This window comes from Nilaparvata lugens, chromosome 13, assembly GCF_014356525.2.
Source record: "Nilaparvata lugens isolate BPH chromosome 13, ASM1435652v1, whole genome shotgun sequence".
NCBI lineage: Eukaryota > Metazoa > Arthropoda > Insecta > Hemiptera > Delphacidae > Nilaparvata > Nilaparvata lugens.
This window is the reverse complement of record NC_052516.1, coordinates 18,290,525-18,316,220: the sequence shown is the minus strand read 5'-3', so window position 1 is coordinate 18,316,220 and position 25,696 is coordinate 18,290,525. Positions and strand designations below refer to the sequence as shown.

Below are 25,696 nucleotides of genomic sequence, written 5' to 3'. Positions count from 1 at the left end.
CGCAATGAAACGCTAATTTTCGGCGTATCATTGACGTTATTGCAAATTCCTTCTAACACAACATTATTACACCCTAGCTGTGCTTCTGTACTAAATTTGAACATTTTCTGTTCATTTGTTCTTGATAAAGCTAAGAAAACGATAAAAAACGCAGATTTTGGGCATATCTTTGGGAATTTTCCCAAATTCGTTCTTAGTGCGTCTCTAAAGGGCCAACTGAACATACCTACCAAATTTGAACGTTTTTGGTCCGGTAGATTTTTAGTTCTGCGAGTGAGTGAGTGAGTAAGTGAGTCAGTCAATCAGTGAGTGCCATTTCGCTTTTATATAATATAGACTAATACATTTTATGCTTTGTTGCTGAATGTTGTTTTACTTTGTCGTGGAATGGAATTGCCAAAATATAAATTAATATGCTTGATGATAAATGGAGAAAATGGAGGGAGAACACACGAGAGGAATACTACGAAAATTATTATTTATTTATAAGATAGTAAATAATAGAAGATAATCTCGTACAAACAAAATTTTCACTTCTATAACCCCTTGCAGTTCACCATTCTGGTGTGAGAAACAATTAAAAATGTTTCATGGAACCATTATAGATGGATAATAATCCCTGTTAGTGATAAATATTTAGTAAATGAATGAATGGAGAATGAGACATAAAAAAACAAGAACTTTATAGAAATTATTTTCAAATAATTGACAAGTGAATTGAGATAAGCGAATCAAAACAGAGAGTGTGACAAGAAGAAAGAATAGAAAAATAAGAATAGAGGAAACAATGCATTGAGAATTGACTGGAATAATTAATACAAAAAATATATATTTATCATGATATTATCATGGAATGTCGATTTATATATATCGTGTGTTCATCTTCTGGTGGCGGAAGGAGAAGAGTAGAAAAATAGTAATGAGAAGTTGAAAAAAAAACAGTATAGAACTGAATGAGTAAGGGAAAACGACTAGTAGAGAAAAACGGATAGATGAAAAGCAGGGAAAAATAAGACTAAATCATGAAGTAAGAAAGCTTTATCTCATTGAGACGGTAGTACAAAGAGGAGAGCTTCAACTACCTCAACATACTTGGAAACTATTTTTCTCCACCTCTCTCCTTCGCTCTTTCACGCACACACTCTCTCCCTCTCTCTCTCTTTCTCTCTCTCTCTCTCTCTCTCTCTCTCTCTCTCTTTAATCCGGCTCCCTGTTTTACAGGGTAGTTTATCACTACCCAACTCCATGCGAGAAAAATGAACCTGGATCACATACACATGTACAACTTACTAGAGTGTATGAAACGTTATATATTGTTCATAATAGATGAAACCACATAATATACGAGCTACAAAGAGCCCACATCGATCAAAACAAGTACTGATAGTCTGGTTTCTTCTTCACTCTCTACTGTGATAAATGAACTTCCCTGGCAGATATTTTCGCAAAAATGATGTGGCTAAGAGGATGAGACCTGGTGATTGAAATGTTTCAAAAGCTGTAAAGACTGTGAAGGATTCAGAGAACAAGTCAATTTGTGTGAAAAATATTGTACTTTGAGAAATATTCTGGATATGATTGATGAATAAATTTATAAATACTTCCTGAATCAATGTATGAATGAATTCTGAATTAATTTATGACTAATAAATTGTCAATCAATCTATGAATAGATGATAAATCAATTTTTGGATTAATTATGAATCAAATCCATAAATAATTATCAATGAATGAAGTTATGCTTACACACGTACATCAATATAGTAAATAATATGAGCAAAGATCCACCATAGAGGCATGAACAGACCCAAGCAGCAAAATAATCAGTTTAAAGTACTTTGAAATGTAATTTTAAATCACTTTAAAGCACTTTTAATTATTGTACAATGATTTACAATGCTTTAAGTGGGCAAAATGTGATTTATAAACTACTTGAAAATCATTTGAAATCACTTTCAAATGATTGAATAAGTTCTTCAGAATCATTTAGAATCATCGATTTATGTACTTTTCAAATCACTTCAAAGCATTTCAAAGTAGATTTAAATCACTTTTAAATTACTTTCAAATGATTGAATAAGTTCTTTAGAATCATTTGGAATCATCGATCCATGTACTTTTTAAATCACTTTAAAGCATTCCAAAGTAGATTCAAATCACTTTTAAATGATTGTACAATGATTTACAATGCTTTAAGTGGGCATAATTGTGATTTATAAACTACTTGAAAATCATTTTAAATCACTTTCAAATGATTAAATAAGTTCTTTAGAATCATTTGGAATCATCGATTTATGTACTTTTTAAATCACTTCAAAGCATTTCAAACTAGATTCAAATCACTTTTGAATTACTTTTAAATGATTGTACAATGATTTACAATGCTTTAAGTGGGCAAAATTGTGATTTATAAACTACTTGAAAATCATTTTAAATCACTTTCAAATGATTAAATAAGTTCTTAAGAATCATTTAGAATCATCGATTTATGTACTTTTTAAATCACTTCAAAGCATTTCAAACTAGATTCAAATCACTTTTATATTACTTTTAAATGATTGTAAAATGATTTACAATGCTTTAAGTGGGCAAAATTGTGATTTATAAACTACTTGAAAATCACTTTCAAATGATTGAATAAGTTCTTAAAAATCATTTACAATCATCGATTTATGTACTTTTTAAATCACTTCAAAGCATTTCAAACTAGATTCAAATCACATTTAAGTGATTGTACAATGATTCACAATGATTTAAGTGGGCAGAATTGTGATTTATAAACTACTTGAAAATCATTTGAAATCACTTTCAAATGATTAAATAAGTTCTTAAAAATCATTTAGAATCATTGATTTATGTACTTTTCAAATCACTTCAAAGCATTTCAAAGTAGATTAAAAACACTTTCAAATTACTCTCAAATCACTCTACAATGATTTACAATGCTTTAAGTGAGCAAAATTATGATTAATAAACTACTTTAATCACTTTAGAAATGATTGAATAAGTTCTTCAGAATGATTCAAAATCATTGACATATAATCTACTTTATAGAATAAATAGTATATTCAGCTGGATGTGAAAAAATTACATAACTTCAAAATTGATGAATAAATCCTTTACTTTCACATTCATAATCAACATAGTAATGCGACGAATTGTATTTTATGGCTGGAGCTCCAAATTAAAATTTTCAAGTGTCTCGTCCTCATTGACTTCAGCAGACGACTGTTTCTTCTTCTTTTCTCCATGTCTGTGAACAAAAATTGAATCAACTTGATTTCAATGTCATCTTTATTGTATACTTCAGGTACAAAAATAAGTCAAAACGGAAGCATTTGACCTGTAGGTCTACAGCAGATCAAGTTCAAAGGAAAACAAAATTGGAACCTCAGCTATGTACATTATCAATCAATCAATCAATAATTATTATGAAGAATGTCATCTAAATTTGGAAAGAACATGCTTACTTCACTTATCTGTTAGAAATACAAAGTTATTGTCATAAGAGCTCGTGGTATTCAATTCTTCCAGTTGCTCTCCTAAAAATGTAATTTTTCACTTCTAGATGAATTCTACTAGAATATTTTAACGACGACTCTGTGTTTCAAATCAATAAAACAAAAAAATAGAATATCAAATCAATGGGTGAAACCTATCTCATTGGGGACATGGGACGGTCAAGCGAGAACAATACAACTGCAAATACAATACAATACCCTTTGGCAGGTAGATTTAGCACATTTTCGACCCTTGTGCAATGAAGCATATCGTCAGAGAAAACCTGAAAAATGTGTAACTCCAGTTTGGATAATTTTTCAGGGATGCAAAAAAACTGATTCAGATCATCAGTTTCAGAGTTTATTATCAAATTGTTGTCATTTAGTGATTAAAAGGGCTCCAGAAAACTGTTTAGTAGTGGAAATTAGCATGAAAATAATTCCATCAAAATATTCTGGAGTTACACAAGTTTCGTCTTGAAAGTGGTAGGCAATTGTGGAGATACACAATTTTCGTTGGGCTGATTAAGATACCATCTTGTTAAAAGAAATTCAAGCACATAATTTATTCTCTTCATTTTGCATTATTATTACATATATAATACATACATATATAATTTTTGATATATGCTATCAAGAAACATGACATCTAAATTTAATTATTGTCCTCAAAAGGTAGGCTCTCATAAAATGGATGAAAGTCCATCTCTAATGTTTTTTTGAGATCTTGTAAATGAAAATACTTCTCTTTTTTTATTTTCCTCTTCTCCTTGTACAAATTATCAATGCTATCATGAGCAATTGTTTGCAGCGATGCACGTTTTCTTCTGCTCAATGTGAGCCATTCTTCCGAAGTATGCTGGAGCTTATAGAAAATAATCCCTTCTGGTGTGTAGTGTATTTGTTTCAAGTCAGTAACAACAGGGTCACCTACTTTGTAGCCTGGTCTGAGCGAAGTGTAAAATTTGATTGATTGAAAATTCTTGAAGAAATCGAAATTCAAGTATCTGACCTGGTAAGGATTTTTCTTTCTTGCATTTTTGCAGTGCTCTACATAATCTGCAGGGACATTGATTATTCTGTTTCTCAATTGCCTTTCGATCGCTGAATGCATTGAGTCTGCCTCCATCTGGGTATGACCTTTTTGCAGATATTTTTGAATAATGGAGATTTTGTACTTCATTGAAGTGTTTAGAAGGGCATTAGCAAGACATACATTTCGATTTTGGGCTGAGCACCCATCACTCCACATAATTATATTAACAGATTTATCTGTCATTTTGGGTAAAACATCATTTTCGATGAAATTGACAATAATTGAAGAGAATTCATTTGCTGAAACGGCACCATCGGTCTCATTCCATAAGAAACAGTAACCTTCGTGAGTCTTCAAATTATAAATTGTAAAATTATGTACAACTAATTTAGTTTTATAGTACATGGAGCAAACATTCGATTTTGGTGAAAGAAGCACTGACTGTAGATCCATAGTAAAAACCACATCTTCACTGGCTGTTTTATCTTTCTCCTTCTCATTCCTTGCTTCTTCCTTATTTTTCTGATGTTCCATGTACTTCTCTGCAGTTATATTCTTAGTTTTATATCCTTCACACACATCGCATATATCTTTTTTTGGTTTGAACAGAGACAAGTTCAACTCTTCAAACACATTTTTAAACGTAGTTATACTTACTGGTTGATGCTTTTCCTTTACACACCACTCACTTTCATAAAATCTGTACAATTCTCTTTTTGACTGCCAATTAGGCTCCAAGTAGAGCTTAGACGATGATGCCCGACAATAATGAGATTCAACTTTAGCCAATGAATTGAAGAATATTTTAGCATTTTCACTTAGTTTTACTTTTTTATGCTCACTTCTTGTTTCTTGTTCAGGTCTTCCATTCTCGCCAAAGTCACTGTCACTGTCAGCAACCACATCAGACTTCACCCAATTCAGAAATGTATTCTCAGCTAGACATAAAGTCCCTATAAACATTTTTTTACATACTCTGAAGGAGTCCATTTTGTATTTTAAGAAATATTGCAAGGAAAAATTTCGCCTAGATCTTTCTTCATTGCCTCTCCTCCGTTTTACTGCTGCCAACACTGTGCTACCTTTCACAAACTGTTTTTTTTCAAGCCAAGACAGCTGCCAAAATTTCTGAAATAATTGTTTTCTGAACTCATCTGGAACCAAGCCGCATTGCAACTTGCTTTTAGATTTCCCCAATTTGCATTGACATGGTGTTTTTAGGAATTTTTTTGGTTTGATCACTTTATAATCCCACTTTCCATCAATCTTCTTTTTACTTTCATACACCTGACCTATTTCTCTGCTTCTTTTATTTTTCGAATAGGTAGGATCACGTTTTACATGTATTTTCCTTTTCCGATTTTTCTTGTTTGAATTTCCATCAATTGGAGTATCTTCTACACTCTGAGGACTTTCTGTTCTTTGATCCACATTTTGATCACTCTCGATGAAATTCTCTTCATCTCTTTCATCAACAGGATCATCCAAGTTTTCTTCATAATATTCGTGATCACTTTCCCTTGAACTTGTATCATAGCATGATTGATCATTAACATCAGATTCTCCTGGTTTTGAATCAGAGTTGTCATTGTTATGTGGCAAATTTTCTGTTAAAACTGTCTTCTCTAAAATAATAAATTCATTGCAAGGTTCATTGACACATTGATCTTCTGGATCACAAACTTGTAACACCCCATCACTTTCCCTTAAATTTGTATCATAGCATGTTTGATCATTTACATTAGAATCTCCTGGTTTTGAATCACAATTATCATTGTCAAGTGGCAAATTTTCTGTTAAAACTGTCTCCTCTAAAATAATAAGTTCATTGCAAGGTTCATTGACACATTGATCCTCTGAATCACAAGATTGTAACACTCCATCACTGGTGACACTAAAATGTAATGTAGGCCTACCATCATTAGAGTCCATGAGTGAGTGAAGCACATTCAAATCATCTTCATCTGGTGTTGCATCATTTTTACAGAGATTACGATCCTTCATCAAGTCATTCCTTTTTTGAGCTGAAACAGAACATGAACAACATTGTAGCTATTACTGATAGCCTATTCCAATTGATAAACTGCTCAAATTCTTCACAGCAAGATTCTCATGTTATGCCGTTCATCCTCTAATAGTACGAAGAATATTTTTATTTGAATAATGTGCTTCATGAGCTATGATTGTCTAATATGAGATGCAATAAGATAATTTTTCAGAAGGTATCTTCGATTATTCCATTTTTCTTCTATGTAGTTTTTGGTAAAATAGTGTCATCATTGAGTTATTAACTACCATACAAAATCTGTATTGAATAAAACTCAATGTTGCCACAACCAGAATTATTTCAGAAACAAGAGACTTTGGCTATGAAGCAATTACTAGTCTCAATTAAACCCTCAAGTTTGATTTAGAAAGATAATTCATGGCCTCACGGCTAGGACTTTTTAATGAGGTTGTGACATCATCGAGATTTCTATTCATTATATTGCCATTACCAATAAAAAGAAAGTAATCTATTTAGACCTACCAATTGCCAAATTCACAATCAGCTCACCCCGAGACTTCATCCTTTCTCTCCTTTTCATGGTTTGATTATTTTATATAGAGCCTGAAACAATTGGAATTTGATGTCAATAATTACCAATAAAATTATTCTATGGAAGTTACAAAATCAATAACTGAGTGTTCCACCTCAAGTAATGAATGTTATAAAACACAAGATTAACTACCTACTTTTTTAAATCTAGCTTCAAACACTCAAATTCTAGATTGAATGAGCAATAGGTTAATGTCACAGGATAAATATTTGATAGCTAACCACACAGTGGGTTGTTTGTCAATTCCGTTTTGTCTGTTGAATCTGATGATTCAGAAAATTATTTCAAATCAAATACAACACAGTACCTAATGATGAAAATATTCTCTGCTCAAAATAAGTGAACTTATCTAAATACTTATTGATCTTCTGTTACAAAATGTATAGTGGTCTTGTTTGGAATGTAACTTAATCATTAGGCTAATAAGGGCTACTAATTTTATGGTTAGGTAATCAAAAAATTCAAAAGAGAATACATATAATTCCAATGTTAGTTTTATCACAAATTATGCTTTATAAGGTGTAAAGTCTACACAAAATTAGAAAAATAATATCTTTACCTTTAAAGATGATTAAAATTCACAACAAAACAAATATCTGCCTCTCAAATATTGGGATAATAATATTCTAGATTCTACTAGTAGACAGTAGGCACAATACAGCAATGTGGCGGAATCAAAATGGAGATACACAACTTACCTTGTAAAAATCAGCTGTTGGGAGATACACAGTTTTCTCTTCTCTAATGAAAATGGAGGTACACAACTTTCCTTGCAGAAACCAGCTGTTGGAGATACACAGTTTTCTTTTTTCTAATTTGACCACTCTATGAATTATATGGATTTACACTACTTTCTGAAGTGAAAGGTACTATTTATTGCCACAAGATAGCATCAAAATGTCATTTTCATGAAAAAGTGGAGTTACACAATTTTCGGGTTTCTCAGACGATATGCCCCCTCCTGTTATGTTTAGTAACTTTATTCGACACTTAGCATTTAGAATTTTACTTATATTTGGAAAGATAGAGCTCATTTAGAAAAAATGGTTCGATTTCATCATCATGGAACATAATTTTGAGCCAATTCAAATATATCAAAGAACAATAATTATAGTACAGCTTTCTATTCTACTACCTAATAACAGAATATCTATACTATGTAGAGTAGTATAGGTAGAGTCGTGGAGAGTTATGGTATGGTATATAATACAGTGTAGTAGACTATATAATATAGTCATAGAATGAAAAAAAAAACATTAGGACAAGGCTCTCTGGGCCGCTGATTCAATGGATTTATTGGGCAGTTTATTATATTATGTCAAACAATTCATGTTTTTATGGCTCAGAGTAACAGGACTTGAGCATCACTACATAGTGGCCCAGCACAAGTGCGTTTACAATTTATTGTGATTGTTAAGGGTATATCAATGTGTAATGCTAGTTTTTAAGTTTATAAAAATTATCATAGTAGACCAAAGACTTGAAGAAAATACTCTATTTATGATGAACTTACAAGTTTATACATTTGAATATATAAAACTAATTTCATGTGCTACTTGATATTTTTCAAACGATACATATCTATACATATGTATATGTATACATATGTATATATGTATTCACATGTCGAGTTGTAAGTTGTGGACCAGAGTGTTGGGTTTTGGCGTAAATTTTGAAAATATATTATTTTTGCTAATTTATCTGGATGGGGGCTATGTGGAGTGTTAATCCCAGATTTGTAGCTTACTACAAATCAATTAATATTTCCAATACTAAGTAACGATCAGCATCATAATGACCACCTCCCAAATTGAAAAAATCAACTTAGATATTCTATATTGCAGATCCTGGATGGAATGACTCATTTTTTTATTAAATAGAATAGAATGACTCCTTCATTTCAATGTCGTGGCGAAGTTTGGACAGTAGTGTCCACTCTACCACTCAACCACGGTGTTTGTGGATGTCATGTTTAATGGCGAAATAAAGTTTTTGAGTCAGTGAAGTAGTATTTTCTATTCAAGTGGATTTTGTCTGGCTGATATTAATATTGCCAAATTAGCGTTGTTGAAAAATATGAAGCAAGCTACACAGTAAACTTCAAAAAGATAAATTTGCTGAAATCTTACCAATCATAACTTAGTTATGAGAAGGTCCTTGAATGGTTTTTTCTCTATCTCATGGTCGTCCTTGCGTTGAACTCTTTTCCACGAAAAGTATATGGAACGAAGGGTCACCAGCTTCCCCATGATACTCGTGATTGTGCGCCCTTCCAAAGCTTTATCGGCGCATGACGCGACATACGTCTCCTTTGAACAATGAAAAAACAATATATTTTAGTTGGATGATAAAATCAAAACTAAAGTATTCTCAAAGGGATCAAGTATATCATATGATGAATTCATAATGTAACCTTTGTTTTTTACATTTCCAAAAAATTCTATTAAATAACTTAGAAAGCAGATTATGTATGTAAATCATTTTTGTTCTAAGTGCTTAGTTCTGTTTCATTTAATGGAATTTATAGTTACGGCAAAAATAATAATTTTGAAGTAGGGGTTTGGATTCAAGATTGAATACGAAAAAAATAATAGCTAGTGATTGAAAAAATTGGAATGCTGAAGATTTGACAAAATCATAGGCTCTGATACTCTTATACCGATTGAAATAAGAGACTAAATATATAACCCAAATTTGTGGGCTATCGTATGATGACCGGTAAAAAATATAAGCTTGTTCAGTCCTCTAGCTCATTACAGCCTATCAGGTCAGGTAGAATTCAACTAGTCAACAAAATGAATTAACTGAACCTACAATATAGGTAGAAAGACAGAACACAAGCTACATCTATAAAATATAATAATAATGTGTATTTTCTCCAAGCTACTCTATAGTAGATATACTTTTATCAGTCTATGATTCAAACTTCCATAAATATAGTAATATTATTGTGTACTTACATTGAAATAGAAGATCAAGTGACTTCAAAACAAATAAATTCCCGGATAAAACACTGGAAACATGAACTGTAATCTGTATTCAATACATGATGAACTGAAATAACTGGCCTTGCGACCAGTGTTGCTAGTCCAACATTTCCAATTACCCCCGCCAGAGCAAAAAATACCCGCATTTCGTCAAATTACCCTCAACAAACTAAAAATTCCCTAATCAACAAAAAATTCCCTATTCAACCAAGAATTCCCTACTTACTTTCCACTCCACATGTCGAAAAACATGAGAAAATATGAAAAATAATTTTCTTGTGGAAGATTATAAAGGTGAAAATAAAAAAACAGATTAATATTTTCATTTCCAATTACCCGGTTTTTACCCTCCATCTGCCATTAACCACAGCATTACCCGCTTTTCGGGTAATTACCCGCTTTTTGGCAACACTGCTTGCGACTGCCTTGTGACAGTTTAGTGACTACAACTAACCAAAAGGCAAACCCAACCAAAAAGGGCGCGAAATACTCCGACTGAGAAGGAGTGAGTTGAGAAAGAGAGGGTAGACCAGTGGACAATGGTGACAGACCTACACTATTACAAAAGAATGGACTATTATTCGAAACTGTGGAGCAGGTAGTAAGTAAGTGGAGAGACTCAAACTATATAGCCTACCGTACTGGAAAATATAACATAGTAATAGAAAGCATATGCAGTTGAATAGAGAAGAGAGAGAGCATAGAGTGTAGAGATGATGGATCATGATTAGATTAGAGTTCTTTATTTATGCATGTTATGTTACAATACATTATTATACTGCTGGCTTATACACTAATTTACGTTGAATGACAATATCGCTTATTATTAAACGAATTTTACAAGATATGAAGAGTTAATTAATGAGAATAGAGATTGAATGCAATTTGAATAACGATAACATTGCGATGTACCGTATCTTCATAATCGCGGTGTTTCGACAATAATTGTCCGTTCTCTAAAAATGATATGGAATAATATCCTTCCCATTTGGATAGATAGAGAAAGAGGGGTTGAGTGGTGTGGTAGACGAGGTTATGAAATATAGACAGAAAAAAACTATAGAAAAGGTTGCTGATCTGAGTTGATTTTTTTCAGTTCTACTCACTGCAAAAGCTAATACTCTGAAGTTCACCATAATATTTTATGGCGAACAATTTTTGAGAGCAATATTCATTCTCTGTTATGTATCGCATACAACCTAACTGGCTAGGTATCTAGGAGGTAAATCCTCCTAGGTATCTAGGAGGTACCTAACAGGAGGCAAAAATTGATCAGATGATCAATTGACGACAAAGAGTGGACTCAGGTGTTAAAATTGGGCAGGGAGTCTTCCTCAACTCTCTCATGTTGGACTACCAACCAACCAACTCACAACTTTGGCTCGATATGGTGTAACTGGAAAACTAGTAGCACCCAACTTCAAGACACGAAATAAAATTATCATTCAGCAAGAAATGTTATTGTTGTGATCATGTATCTGATCGAATAAACACCGATTCTGGTAGAAGTAAGTATTCCTGAAAAATAAACGATTCTACTATTGAAAAACTTTCTGTACGGTACCGGTATTCTAATATCAAGCCTCCATACCTACAATCCGGTAATTTCATATGATAATAAGAAAACTATTTTCTTGAGCTTCTTGAAGCCAGTGATAGTTAAGCCAGTTACACACATCGATTTTTGGACGTTCGATTTTCTGCCGTCCTTATAAATCCACCAGATTAAACGAGACTTGAAACTCTTGAATACATTATCTGTTTGCCAAGTTATGCAACTGTCGGAAAAGTAATAAAATAATATCCTCCCCATTAATACGCGACCGGAATAAGATTGATACGATACGGTATCAGAGAAAGTGTAAAATAGGCCTACTAAAACTAAAGAAGACTTGTAAATGCTGCGAGACCTCAAAATTTAGTAATATGGTTCAAATTAGAAAAGAGATAAAAAACTAAATTGCAATTCATTCTCATTTAAAAGGATTCTCAACTCCGGCTACGAAATGATCTTGACAATATAATTTCGCTTGTATAGCCTATGCTAATCAGGTGCTGTATAGCACCTGAATGAAGTAAGTGAGGCGTAAGCTATTTTCTCTCTCTCCTTCTTGTTGTGTAATGAAAAATTGTGTGTCTCTTGTGTGATGGTTATATTTTACAAGCTCATTCCAAGCCTTGAAGAATCACAGATTAATATAGAATCACTGTATGATTCTCAAAAATGTAGTAATTGCAATGATTGAATTGACTCCTGTACAGGGGAGTATCGTTGGCATAACATTTGCTGTTCTCACAACTTTACTTGAATTGGTTCCTGAGTTTCTTTCATAGAATTCAATTTGATATCTCTAATCTATTTCAATACTCAACCATGAAAACCAATTTTCGAATCATAGTATCAATCAGACCCTTTGGATATCGATCTTCTAGTAGTTAACAGAACCAAAATGCAAAGAGTATAAAAAAACAACACCAGTCACTGGTGGTAGGGCTGTGGTTGGGTGCAAAGTAAATGCTGTTATTATTGTAAATGGAAATAAATACGAAATATCTCCACTTTCGAGGTGAATTTCATTTCAAAGACTTGAGAGATATCGTCTATTTTTCTTTCAAATAGTCTCCAATTTATCATAAGAGACAATACAGTAAGTTAATATTCTTTGACATTCAATATTTCGATTCCCGTTAATTGAATCAAGCGACTACAATGTAATTGAAGGTATTTAAGTGCTCTCTGATTAATATATAGATCTACTGGGTAGATTAATTGAGTCAGTAGGCTATGTAATTAATAACTTGATTGTTGAATTCTGGAAATTACTACTTATCACAATTTCTGAAAAACTACTTTATGGGTTGTGATGAAACTTATTATTTCTTATACATAGAAACATTAAGATTGAAAAAACAACAGCTTTCCAAGATCCTAGATGTTTACCAATCATGCAGCTATCTTGTGGATATAATAACTTCAACTTCAAGAAATTTTCAGGACTGTTTTCAGAGACAAATATTGTTGAAGCGTTTGAGTTATATGAACTGTGATGAGCTTCTAGAAAATGTGATACAAATAAGATACTTTTTTCTCCTCTCAATACTCTCAATATTATTATGATAGTTTTTGTGATATGTTGATACACAAAATTAACGATGCATTTACTCCACATGTGCTGGAAGTTTACGTGTAATTGATTAATACAGTACCGTATCAATAATGAAATCAATATTGGGCTTATCGAGAAGTAATGACAATCGTTCAAGTATTTAGTCTGAATCGTATCTGAAATGACTCTTCAACATCAGTAGCAAGTTCTATTTGCACAAAAGAGGAAAATCTATACAGGTTTATTTCAACATGAAATTCAATAGTGTGTCGTCCAATAAAGTATGTAATGAAAACATTTGGGGTATGTTGGGTGTGCTCTGTAGATGTGAGATTCTCTAAAATTATAATTAGTAGATAACCCGTGTTCCGCAATGGCGGTCTAATTAAAAACTTGACCCACTGAAATATTCAAGAATTCAAAATAGGCCTATAACCATCCTCGGTAAATTAAGAATCAATATGCAAAATATTTCAAGCCAATCAGCTCAGTAGTTCTGGTGTGATGATATGTCATTCGTGAATTTCCTGTCACCTACGTCTGTCTATTAGCCAATATTATTTCCTTAATTAGGCTATATTACAGATAACTCTAAAACATCAACACAGACAAATTATTATCGTGATTCACATGATACGGAAGATAATTGAATGAAGATCTAAAACTTACATGTAGGCCTACATTATTTTGCTGTAAACTTACTATAATCTTGATAGATACTATAAATTAGGATAGGAAGAGAGCTATGAGAGTTTCAGCTGCAAATCTTCCAAAAACTAGTGTGACAACCTCTTTCACCTACAAAAAGTGTTACAAAACTGTAGTGTGTTCTGTAAAATGTTATTGCCTTTATATTATATTTGCGACACGTTTCCTACAATCAAACTTCTATATTATGCATTTAATATTTCAATCGTTAATTCATTCTTCAGAAGTTCATATTATCAACATTTATTATGTTTCTATAAGAGAAACTATGGAATATTATAGAAACTTATAGAAGATTAGAAAAATCTATGCAATACAGGTATGACTCATCCAATTCAGGTATTAACGGTTGATATAAGTAAACAGTTCACTCACAACTCAGATTACGTAGTGACAGTGAACTCTATACTAAATAGGCTATGTATCGTTCATGTACTATAGCCTACTTCAAATTATGGAACAGTACTGCGATGTACTAGAAACTCGAAACGAAGAAGCAGTATTAGGCTACAGTTCAGAATTTAGTTTTCAGTAGGCTACCTGCCAGCAAAGACAAGAAGATTCTCAGCCAAAAATCCAGTTAGTGGTGTGTCACACTCTTTTGAATTCTGATCTATTGATGCGAATTGGAATCATTGTCTACTTTTCAACTTTTTCTATCCAGAAAGGTTTAGAAGGTCCCTGCTTTGTAAATACTGCAGCTATAGTTGAATAGCTTTAGTTATACATACTAGGGATAGTGGCTACGCTACTGGTGGAACATGTTAGAGTGAGTCATTGCACCCTAACTCGGCAGTGTCTTGAGCTATGGAGCTCTATGACTGCTCAAAGTAATAACAGTGCTGAAGTTGGGGGTTCCTGATATATAAGACCTTCAGTAGAGCTTGGCAATTTTATCTTTATTTATTTATTTATTATTCTCTAATTTTTATTTTTCTAATATTGATCAATATCTGATATACTAATTCTAGTTCTATTTCCATTTAATTTTCGAAGTTAAAATATGTATAAAATATGTATTATATATAATCTATTATTATTATTTATTTATTTATTTTTTTTTTAATTTTTTTTTTCTTTTTCCTGCCAAGTCTACTTTTTTTGGGAGAAGTGGTAATGGAGAAGGGTTCTCTCCTAGGGAATTGAGAACTGTGAACAGTGGCTGACTGACAATCAGCTGCTGGCACCTTTACAGCCCAACTGCTAACTGTCAATCAGGCCACCATTGTTGAAATGGGAGTGGCTTGTGGGTTTGAGGTGGTCGTGGTATTTCGTACATCTGCCTTATTGATGTACGCCACGAGATAGAAGCTGTATCATGAAGCTTTCGAGAGATAGTGGGCAGTTGGATGAGTACTTATATATACAGGACAAAACATCTTCTCTCGCTTTCTCTATCACTTCTCTCTCTCTCCTCCCCTCTTGCTTATTCACCCGCTCTCTCTCCCGCTTACTCACTCACTCAATCTCTCACTCACTCACTCACTCTCTCACACACTCTCACTCTCTCTCTCTCTCACATACTCTCACTCTCTCTCTTTCTGTCTCTTTTAATTATTTTTTTAAATAATTTTTTATACTTTGTAAAATTTGTTCAATAATTAGCATTACCATCAATTTATGTATAAGCAGTAAATATTGTAACATACATAAATAAATAACTCTAATCTAATCCAATCTCTCTCTTTCACTCTCTCAATCTCTCTCTATCTCTCTCTCTCTATCTCTCTCTCTCTCTCTCTCTCTATCTCTCTCTCTCTCCCTCTATCTCTCTCTTTCTCTCTCTGACAACTATTTGCTGAAACACGGCCGATTTATGTAGTTACATCACAATATTATATTATCGTTATTTGAATTGCTTTAAATCTTCATTCTCATTCATTTATTTTTCATACCTTGTCAAATTTGTTGAATAATTAGCAATACTGTCAATTAATGAAATAAGTGTATAAGCCAGTGTATATTGTAACATACCTAAGTAAAGAACTAGATTTATTCTAATATAATCTCTCTTGTCAGTTTGTCAGCCTTGATCAACAAGGAGAATTCAAACCAAAGTCTAGACTTGTTTGACCCTTGCAATAAAAGCTAAATACCCAACAAGCCATATTCGAGCTCGACTCCAACCAAGTATGTCATCTTTGAACAAGAAGGGTTTGCTGATTTCGGTTCAAGTAGAAAAATTCAATGGGATTTTGATTAGACTTGAGCGATATTCACATTATCATTCAATATTGTGACAAAGTTATATTGCTATTATGTAAATATTGCTGAACAATATTTACTTGGTAAATTATCCAATATTGTGCGAATGTTGTATTGATATTAGTATCTGAAAATGTTGAACAATATCTACATGGTATATCATTCAATACTGTGACAATGTTGTATAGATATTATTAAATATTGCTTAGCAATATTTAGTTAATTTTCAATTTAATATTGTAATAATGTTGTATTGATATTATCTCAATATTGTCAAACATTATTTACATGATATATTATTCAATATTGTGACAATTTTGTATAGATATTATTTAATATTGCTGAACAATGTTTACAAAATATATGATTTGATATTGCAAAAATATAATCCAATATTGTGCCAATGTTGTATTGATATTATCTGAAAATGTTGAACAATATCTACATGGTATATCATTCAATACTGTGACAATGTTGTATAGATATTATTAAATATTGCTTAGCAATATTTAGTTAATTTTTTATTTAATATTGTAATAATGTTGTATTGATATTATCTCAATATTGCCAAACATTATTTACATGATATATTATTCAATATTGTGACAATTTTGTATAGATATTATTTAATATTGCTGAACAATGTTGACATAATATATGATTTGATATTGCAAAAATATTATGACAATACTGCTACAATATTATAATGAAAATATCTTTAACAATGTTGCTGAATGTTGTGGCAATAATGAGACAATATTTTTTTGCTACTTGGGTTTAAACATTCAAACATTTAAACATTTGAACATTTGAACATTTGAACATTTAAACATTTAAACATTTAAACATTTAAACATTTAAACATTTAAACATTTAAACATTTAAACATTTAAACATTAAACATTAAACATTTAAACATTTAAACATTTAACATTTAAACATTTAACATTTGAACATTTGAACATTTGAACATTTGAACATTTAAAAATTTAAACATTTAAACATTTAAACATTTAAACATTAAACATTAAACATTTAAACATTTAACATTTAAACATTTAAACATTTAAACATTTAAACATTTAAACATTAAACATTTAAACATTTAAACATTTAAACATTTAAACATTAAACATTTAAACATTTAAACATTTAAACATTAAACATTTAAACATTTAAACATTTAACATTTAAACATTTAAACATTTAAACATTTAACATTAAACATTTAAACATTTAACATTTAAACATTTAAACATTTAAACATTAAACATTTAAACATTTAAACATTTAAACATTTAAACATTTAAACATTTAAACATTTAAACATTTAAACATTTAAACATTTAAACATTTAAACATTTAAACATTTAAACATTTAAACATTTAAACATTTAAACATTTAAACATTTAAACATTTAAACTTTAAACATTTAAACATTTAAACATTTAAACATTAAACATTTAAACATTTAACATTTAAACATTTAAACATTTAAACATTTAAACATTTAAACATTTAAACATTTAAACATTTAAACATTTAAACATTTAAACATTTAAAACATTTAAACATTTAACATTTAAACATTTAAACATTTAAACATTTAAACATTTAAACATTTAAACATTTAAACGTTTAAACATTTAAACATTTAAACGTTCAAACGTTCAAACGTTTAAACGTTTAAACATTTAAACGTTTAAACATTTAAACATTTAAACATTTAAACATTTAACATTAAACATTTGAACATTTAAACATTTAAACATTAAAACATTTAAACATTTAAACATTTAAACATTTAAACATTTGAACATTTGAACATTTAAACATTTAAACATTAAGAGAAATGCCAAACCGTCGACTTGAATCCTAGACCTCACTTCGCTCGGTCAATTATCACAGTTGATATCCTGTTCACCTCAAAAAGAACAAGAGAGAGGGTGAATTTTATTGGACAGAGAACTTGTACAGTGTGTAATGGCTCCAAGAAAATTTATTCAAAATTCGAATTTGATTGAAAACTATCGTCGATCATAAAAATTTCAAAGTAAGCCTACTCGACTCTGAGCTAAGAGCTTCCTGCTCTCGTTGAAATTTAATATTCCCGAGAACAAAAGGGTGAAGTAAGCCAGGCTGCCCAGTTCGCTAAGAACATGCTGTAAGAATTATAGACTAAAGTATTTCAGCTTCTCTGTGTCATTTAGTCCACGATCATTCTCAAGTTCATTGAACTACCAAATTCCTTTCTTGGCTTTCATCCCCCAAGACTCAAACACTCTAACGCGCTTACTCTGTTTCTCCTATCTCAATCACACAATCATTCTCTCTCACTCACTCACTTACTCTCTCTCACCTTTCAAAATCTCTTTCTCCAACTGTCTTTCATTTGTTTAGAGAGTCTACAAAAGCTGGCCTTCCCTAATGACTTCAGCACGATTTTCATCCAGAACAGTAGGAATTTTACTACGTCCAGTCACAGACTTACATTGCTAGAAGATTATACATACACATCGATTTCTACTCGTCCAATTTTTTCCGTCCTCATAAATTCTATTAGATTGAACATAACTTGATGAAGATATGATGTTGTCCATTCAATCTGGTAGAATTATAAAAACGGCAAAAAATCGATGTGCTGTGTAACTGGCTTATTTATCCTTGGTTCAATTACAGTACTTGCAAGTTATGTTTTTCCCATAATTTCAATTATCGTATATCATTCATCATCACATTTTGTGGTCACATTTGCCACTCTACTCATTGCCTTGTTATGAATAACGTTAACTACTGAACATATTTTTAAGGCTCTGCAGGAGGGGGACCATGTCGAATTGCTATCTCCATAATCGTAATGTTAATTGGGATTCCATATAACTCGGTTGATTTTCATCCGCACGCTCCGGTCAAAATCTCATTTTGAAGGTTTGTTAATTCTCTATTCAAGTTACGAGGTGAAAATTGATATTTCTTGAGAAAACATTTATATTGCTCTATTAAGTGGGAAACTTCTATGATTTTTTCCTGGCGTTTTTGATGAATATTTTGGAAATAAACGGTTTTTAAATGGAATCTAGCCAAGGAATTTATCGTTTGCAAGCCACTGAAAAATGGAGGTGACAGACCCTCACACGCACGCACAAGCGGTGCGTGACCGCCTTTAGTTGACTAAAGGCGACCGGTTTCATGGGTTCAGTTTTCCTGTAAACAATAGTTCTTACATTTCCACTCCCTTTTGAAAGTTATTCGCAGAAAGAGTTCATGTGTAAAGGGATATTGACCTGAGAGTGGACAAAATATAATCAGTATACAGAATGTTCTGAAAAAAGGTGCCCGTAAATCAGGGCGTGATTCCTCACATCAAAAGAAGAAAAAAATTATAATTAACATGGGTCCGAAAATGCTTGGTTACCAAGTGATAGAGGGTGGAAGATTTCGTCTGAATTTCTGTGCCTCTGCTGAAACGAAGCCCTACGGGTATTTGTTGGCTGTTAATTAAGATGTACAATTTAGCGTACTTTATGTGAAATGAATTGAAAAATTCAATAAAACCGTTTCCAGACCTATAGCTACAGTAATTTTTAAGATATGGGACGAAATATGCGAAACTTGGTCCCGAAAAAAGTTCCTTTAAAGTTTTTGTTAAAAAATGTCTCTCTCTCTCTATATATATCTCTCCCGATCGTGTTCTAATGTGAAGGATGTTATGTTATATTCAGAGAGCTGACAATAATTTTATTGGTTGAAACACCGCCAATTTATGTAGTTACATCACAATATTATACTATTGTTTTTCAAATTGCATTCAATCTTCATTCTCATATCTAGTAAAACTCGTTGAATAAACAGCAATACTGTCATTTATAGTCTAGTAAATTAGAGCATAAGCCAGTATATATTGTAACATACTGAGACATACAAACAGGCGGCTGTAGAAACAACATTCGTCCAAATTGTCTTGCTACCAATCTATTGCTACTGCTTTGTAGTGAGATTCAATTAAAACTGTCAGCATTAGCTGGAAGGGAACAGCATTGATGCTATTCAGAAGTATGCTGACACATCCGAGCTACTCTATGAAGTCATTCATCTTAAACTGACAGCATTGATTGAACGGAAACAGCATTGATATCATTCACGAGGTATGCTGACACTCAACCAAGCTCCTCTATAGTGAGATTCACTCTTACATGTCAGCATTAGTTGAACAAGACGAGATTCGATGTTATTTATAAGGTACGCTGACACACAACCAAGCAGCTTTACAGTGAGATACTGTCAGCATTAGTTAAAGGTGAAACATTGATGCTATTCATGAGGAATACTGATTTTTGAAAGTGAGCCACACTATAAGTACCTGACTCGGTCAGCATCGACTGAATGGGCAACATTGATATTATTTATAAGGAATGCTGACAGTAGAAAGTGAATCTGTTCACAGTATAAAAGTGTCTAACAAGACTTTTCAGCATGGCTAGGAACATGTTTAGGCCAGTTCCTAAACCTACAACAATCAATTAGTCACAGAAGCCTGTAACTGTGAATAGATTTTTCATTGGGGGGGGAGTTCTTCTATGAAAGACTGACTATTTCCATCTTTCTCTCCTCTCCCTCTCGCGCTCTCACACTGACACAGACACACATACCTTCTTCAGAGATTTTGTACTTCTTTTTCTTTTAATCCGAACCTAGTTCTTACAAGAGGGTAATGAATCCTGAATTTACCCGGCTATCCTGCAGAGCCTTGAATCCTTTGACAACAACTATTAAGCAATTCTAAATTATTTCATCCAAATTATTGTCAAACAATTTCAATTGAGAACAATTTTTAACAAATGATATCAATAATTCTAAATGATTTGAGAGTGAAAATTATTCTCCCACAATTCTTTTCACAATTTTTTTAACACGGTAATGCTCACATGAGCTTCTTGCTTGTGTGTGAGTAATTGGGAAGTGCAATGATGATTTGATGAAATGCAAAACGACCAAGCCAATTGTCCTGCAAATGACATTTATATGGACGAGATACTTCATATCTGTTTATTAGTGAAGTATCATTAAACAATTATATAGATTATTCCAATCATCCATTCTTGAATTATTGGAAAGTACTCCCAGCAATTATTCTCACTCTACTCCAATTATTTTAAACGATTTGTAAATCAATATCAATCATCGATTCTCAAATGTACTTCCAAGCATTTCTGCAATAATTCTAAATGATTCATAAATCATTTCTAATAATTGATTATGGAATGATTTGCAAGTACTTTAAAGCACTTCTGAGTTCATTTAAAATGATACGTCAATCATTGATTATCAAATGATTGGAGAGTACTTCCACATATTAAATAATAAGTAATATGTTTAAGTATTTACTTACTTCATGGTAATTCTGAGCACTTTCAAGTACTTCACTTCAATCATTCTAAATGATTCATAAATCATTTTCAATCATCGATTATACAATGATTGGAAAGTACTTTCAAGTACTTTACTTAAATCATTCTAAATGATTCATAAATCATTTTCAATCACCGATTATAAAATGATTGGGAAGTACTTTCAAGTACTTCACTTCAATCATTCTAAATGATTCATAAATCAGTTTCAATCACCGATTATAAAATGATTGGAAAGTACTTTCAAGTACTTTACTTCAATCATTCTAAATGATTCATAAATCAGTTTCAATCACCGATTATAAAATGATTGGAAAGTACTTTCAAGTACTTTACTTCAATCATTCTAAATGATTCATAAATCAGTTTCAATCACCGATTATAAAATGATTGGAAAGTACTTTCAAGTACTTCACTTCAATCATTCTAAATGATTCATAAATCATTTTCAATCACCGATTATAAAATGATTGGAAAGTACTTTTAAGTACTTTACTTCAATCATTCTAAATGATTCATAAATCAGTTCCAATTACCGATTATAAAATGATTGGAAAGTACTTTCAAGTACTTTACTTCAATCATTCTAAATTATTCATAAATCAGTTTCAATCACCGATTATAAAATGATTGGGAAGTACTTTCAAGTACTTCACTTCAATCATTCTAAATGATTCATAAATCAGTTTCAATCACCGATTATAAAATGATTGGAAAGTACTTTCAAGTACTTTACTTCAATCATTCTAAATGATTCATAAATCAGTTTCAATAACTGATTATAAAATGATTGGGAAGTACTTTCAAGTACTTTACTTCAATCATTCTAAATGATTCATAAATCAGTTTCAATCACCGATTATAAAATGATTGGAAAGTACTTCCAAGTACTTTACTTCAATCATTCTAAATGATTCATAAATCAGTTCCAATCACCGATTATAAAATGATTGGAAAGTACTTTCAAGTACTTTACTTCAATCATTCTAAATGATTCATAAATCAGTTTCAATCACCGATTATAAAATGATTGGAAAGTACTTCCAAGTACTTTACTTCAATCATTCTAAATGATTCATAAATCAGTTCCAATCACCGATTATAAAATGATTGGAAAGTACTTTCAAGTACTTTACTTCAATCATTCTAAATGATTCATAAATCAGTTTCAATCACCGATTATAAAATGATTGGAAAGTACTTTCAAGTACTTTACTTCAATCATTCTAAATGATTCATAAATCAGTTTCAATCACCAATTATAAAATGATTGGAAAGTACTTTCAAGTAATTTACTCCAATCAAATAATTCTGAACAATTTGTAAATCATTCTCATGCAGTCATCAATTTCCAAACGATTGGAGAGGAGAGAATTTCCAATCACTTTAATAATTTTCAATGTTCAATAAATCATTTCCAAACTTATTGGTCCACAAGATCCTTCTACATTATTATGGAGATATACTCCACACTTCATGATCTGTTGAGGATACTCGAAAGTTTCGATGTTTTTCAATTTTCACTATAAGTATAGATTACTCATTAAAATCATTGGAAATTATTTTCAAGCAATTCCAAATCATTCCATTCAAATGATTCCGAATGATTGTGAATGGATTCCAATCAGAAATGAGAAAAAAACTCAATGACTTGAAATTATTGTAAATGATTTTAAAGTAATTATAATTGTCTCTTTCAAATCACTTCAAAGTACTTTAAATCAGTTGACTCCAATCATTCTAAATTATTCGTAAATCAGTTCCAATCATTGGTCTTCAAGTAATTGAAAAGTACTTCAAAGTACTTCATTCAAATCATTTTAAGTAATTTATAAATCATTTTCAATCATTGGTCTTCAAATGATTGAAAAGTACTTTAAAGTACTTTACTAAATCATTTAAGGTAATTTATAAATCATTTTCAATCATTGGTCTCCAATGACATTTCATGAAGAATTAAAAGTAATTTGAAAGTACTTTTAAATGATTTAACTTGCCCTAAAAAGAGGTGACCAATTTTAAATCACTGGCAATTAGTTTCAAGCACTTTCAAATCATTTCCTTGCTGCTTGGGGAAAAGGAAAAAATGGATCCCTATTATCATCTCTCTCATGAGATCAATTTGTTCTAATGCCCACATTGAAACATAGATTAACAGACTATCATTATTATAATATTATTTTTAGTGAGCCCAGGAAGAACTTGTTCAAAGACCGGTTAATATTCAGCTACCCATTCATTCAATAATTGAGATCTTCGGTTGGAATCTATGAATAATATTCCATAAATGACTTTCAGATTTTTTTCCATCTCATGATTCCATGATTCATTCATATCATGTTTTTATAATTCCATCTATATCATACATGATACAGTGATATATAGATACACATACATATCATACATTCAAGTGATTCATTCATTCATTCCATTTATTGTATAAAATACTATAATCATAATACAATTATGACATTGGAGGAAAAACTAGGCTGAGCCTGTACTATTTCTCTCCAAAAATTTTAATAAAATGTTAATGTTGTCCAAAAGATAAGGTTATGTAATCTCACACTGCTTCGTCACTTGATTTTCGGTCCAGGAGTGATGATTTAAAATTTTGAATTTTGAAGGTATCACAATAAATTAAAAACTTAAGAAATATTGCACTTATTTAAAAAAAATTTTTGATCACTTGCATTAATGCCCGAAACATGTTGTGATTAAATATTTCAAAAAGGGTACTAAGATTTTTATTTTTGTTTCTATTTCTATAAAAGTAGCCCTATACAGAAAAGAGATAAATGATATATAGTGATATTGAGCACACATCTTTTCATGCCTTATGGAGGGCAATCATATTCAACGAACTTGATCTGTTGATGGTTAATGGAAGACGTTGTGTGGAAATATCAAGTTGATTGATTAAAGAATTCAAAACTAATCGTCGAACATATAAACAAACGCACAAACTTACAACGACGACTCGTGCCTCAAGTAAAAATTGGGAACTCGCTACACCCGTTCAATTCCAATTTGTCATCTAAGTACTTGTTATTTTCGGTAGCTATCTTTTTAGTGAAGGAAGAGCAATCTAGATTGTTAATTCTATGCTCACAGCTTCCAACTACATTGGCTGTCAATCTGATTCGAAAGTGAGAGAATTATTTATCACAAGTAAATAATAATCACAAGAGTAACCCATTGCTCAGCATTATTATTACATTGGTAGCAATTTTGCTGTTATGCCACCAATCAATATTAGAGTTGATTCAAGGAGAAATATTTGTAGCAGACTAGCAAATGGAGAATTAGAATGGAGAATAGAAGCTTTGTTAAGAAGCCACTAACAAAGTTTAGTAATGGAGAGTGAGAAAGCAGATGATATAGCAAAATAACAAATGAAGGAGTTCTAACTTTATTGAAAATATCAGGGTACCGAGCTTGGCTCGTTATTTATTTATTGACTTTTGATAAACCAAACACAATTCTTTAAAATGTTCGGGGAAGTACTAACAGGCACAGCCCAAAACTGTTTCTTTCCCGAATTTTGATTTATACACTATTGAAATTGTCAAATAATGATCAACTTTGAAAATTATGACATACTCTAGTTAAGGAGGATTATCATGTCATGTCAACAAGTCAGATTATGTTGATCAAATCGATTAAAATGTCTAGCTAGATAAAATTTCTCGCTGATTGATTATGATTACACAGCTGGAAATAATTCTGTCTCTCTCCCACACAGGCACACGCATCTCCTGTTATCGAGAGACGACGAAATTATCATCTGTTTTCCAAGGATAAATTATCCTTTCAATGTCGTTCAGCGAGTTTTCCAAAGAATGAGACCTAGTGCAATCGAATTTTTATATCATAAAACTATTATATTCCAAATTTCGTGAAAATCGTTAGAGCCGTTTTCGAGATCCAAAACATAAATAGCCAGATATATACAGAAACAGCTCGCTTAATATAATAGAATAGTAACTTACGACTGTACAATAGACTGACTCAGATATTAGCGTATGCAGATGATGTGGACATCGCATGTAGATCGCCAGCAGCTATGAAGGACGCCTACACGCGGTTGGAGGAAACTGCAAAAAGAATCGGTCTGGTAGTAAATGAGAATAAATCCAAAGTT

General features: G+C 31.5%; 1 protein-coding gene across 3 annotated transcripts; it reads right to left on the bottom strand.

The window, feature by feature from the left end:
• Positions 1-3,891: 3,891 nt before the first annotated feature.
• Positions 3,892-8,078, bottom strand: LOC111053764. Of its 3 annotated transcripts, XM_039439967.1 has the most exons (4): positions 7,696-8,076; positions 7,067-7,147; positions 5,123-6,560; positions 3,892-4,190 (listed from the first exon to the last, which is right to left on the bottom strand). In XM_039439967.1, exons 2-4 carry the CDS (start codon positions 7,122-7,124, stop codon positions 4,184-4,186), a joined length of 1,503 nt encoding a protein of 500 aa, XP_039295901.1. In that variant the 5' UTR covers positions 7,125-7,147; positions 7,696-8,076; the 3' UTR covers positions 3,892-4,183. The 3 variants fall into 3 exon arrangements, with proteins under 3 accessions (XP_039295901.1, XP_039295899.1, XP_039295900.1); XM_039439965.1 differs by having other exon boundaries at positions 3,892-6,560; positions 7,696-8,078; XM_039439966.1 differs by having other exon boundaries at positions 3,892-6,560; positions 7,835-8,078.
• Positions 8,079-25,696: the final 17,618 nt, after the last annotated feature.

Bases quoted from the DNA above. Each gene is read 5' to 3' on its own strand.
- LOC111053764 (XM_039439965.1), bottom strand. From the start codon at position 7,124: ATGAAAAGGAGAGAAAGGATGAAGTCTCGGGGTGAGCTGATTGTGAAT. The intron at 6,561-7,066 runs GTAGGTCTAAAT...GTTCTGTTTCAG, and splicing joins GATTGTGAATTTGGCAATTG to CTCAAAAAAGGAATGACTTG.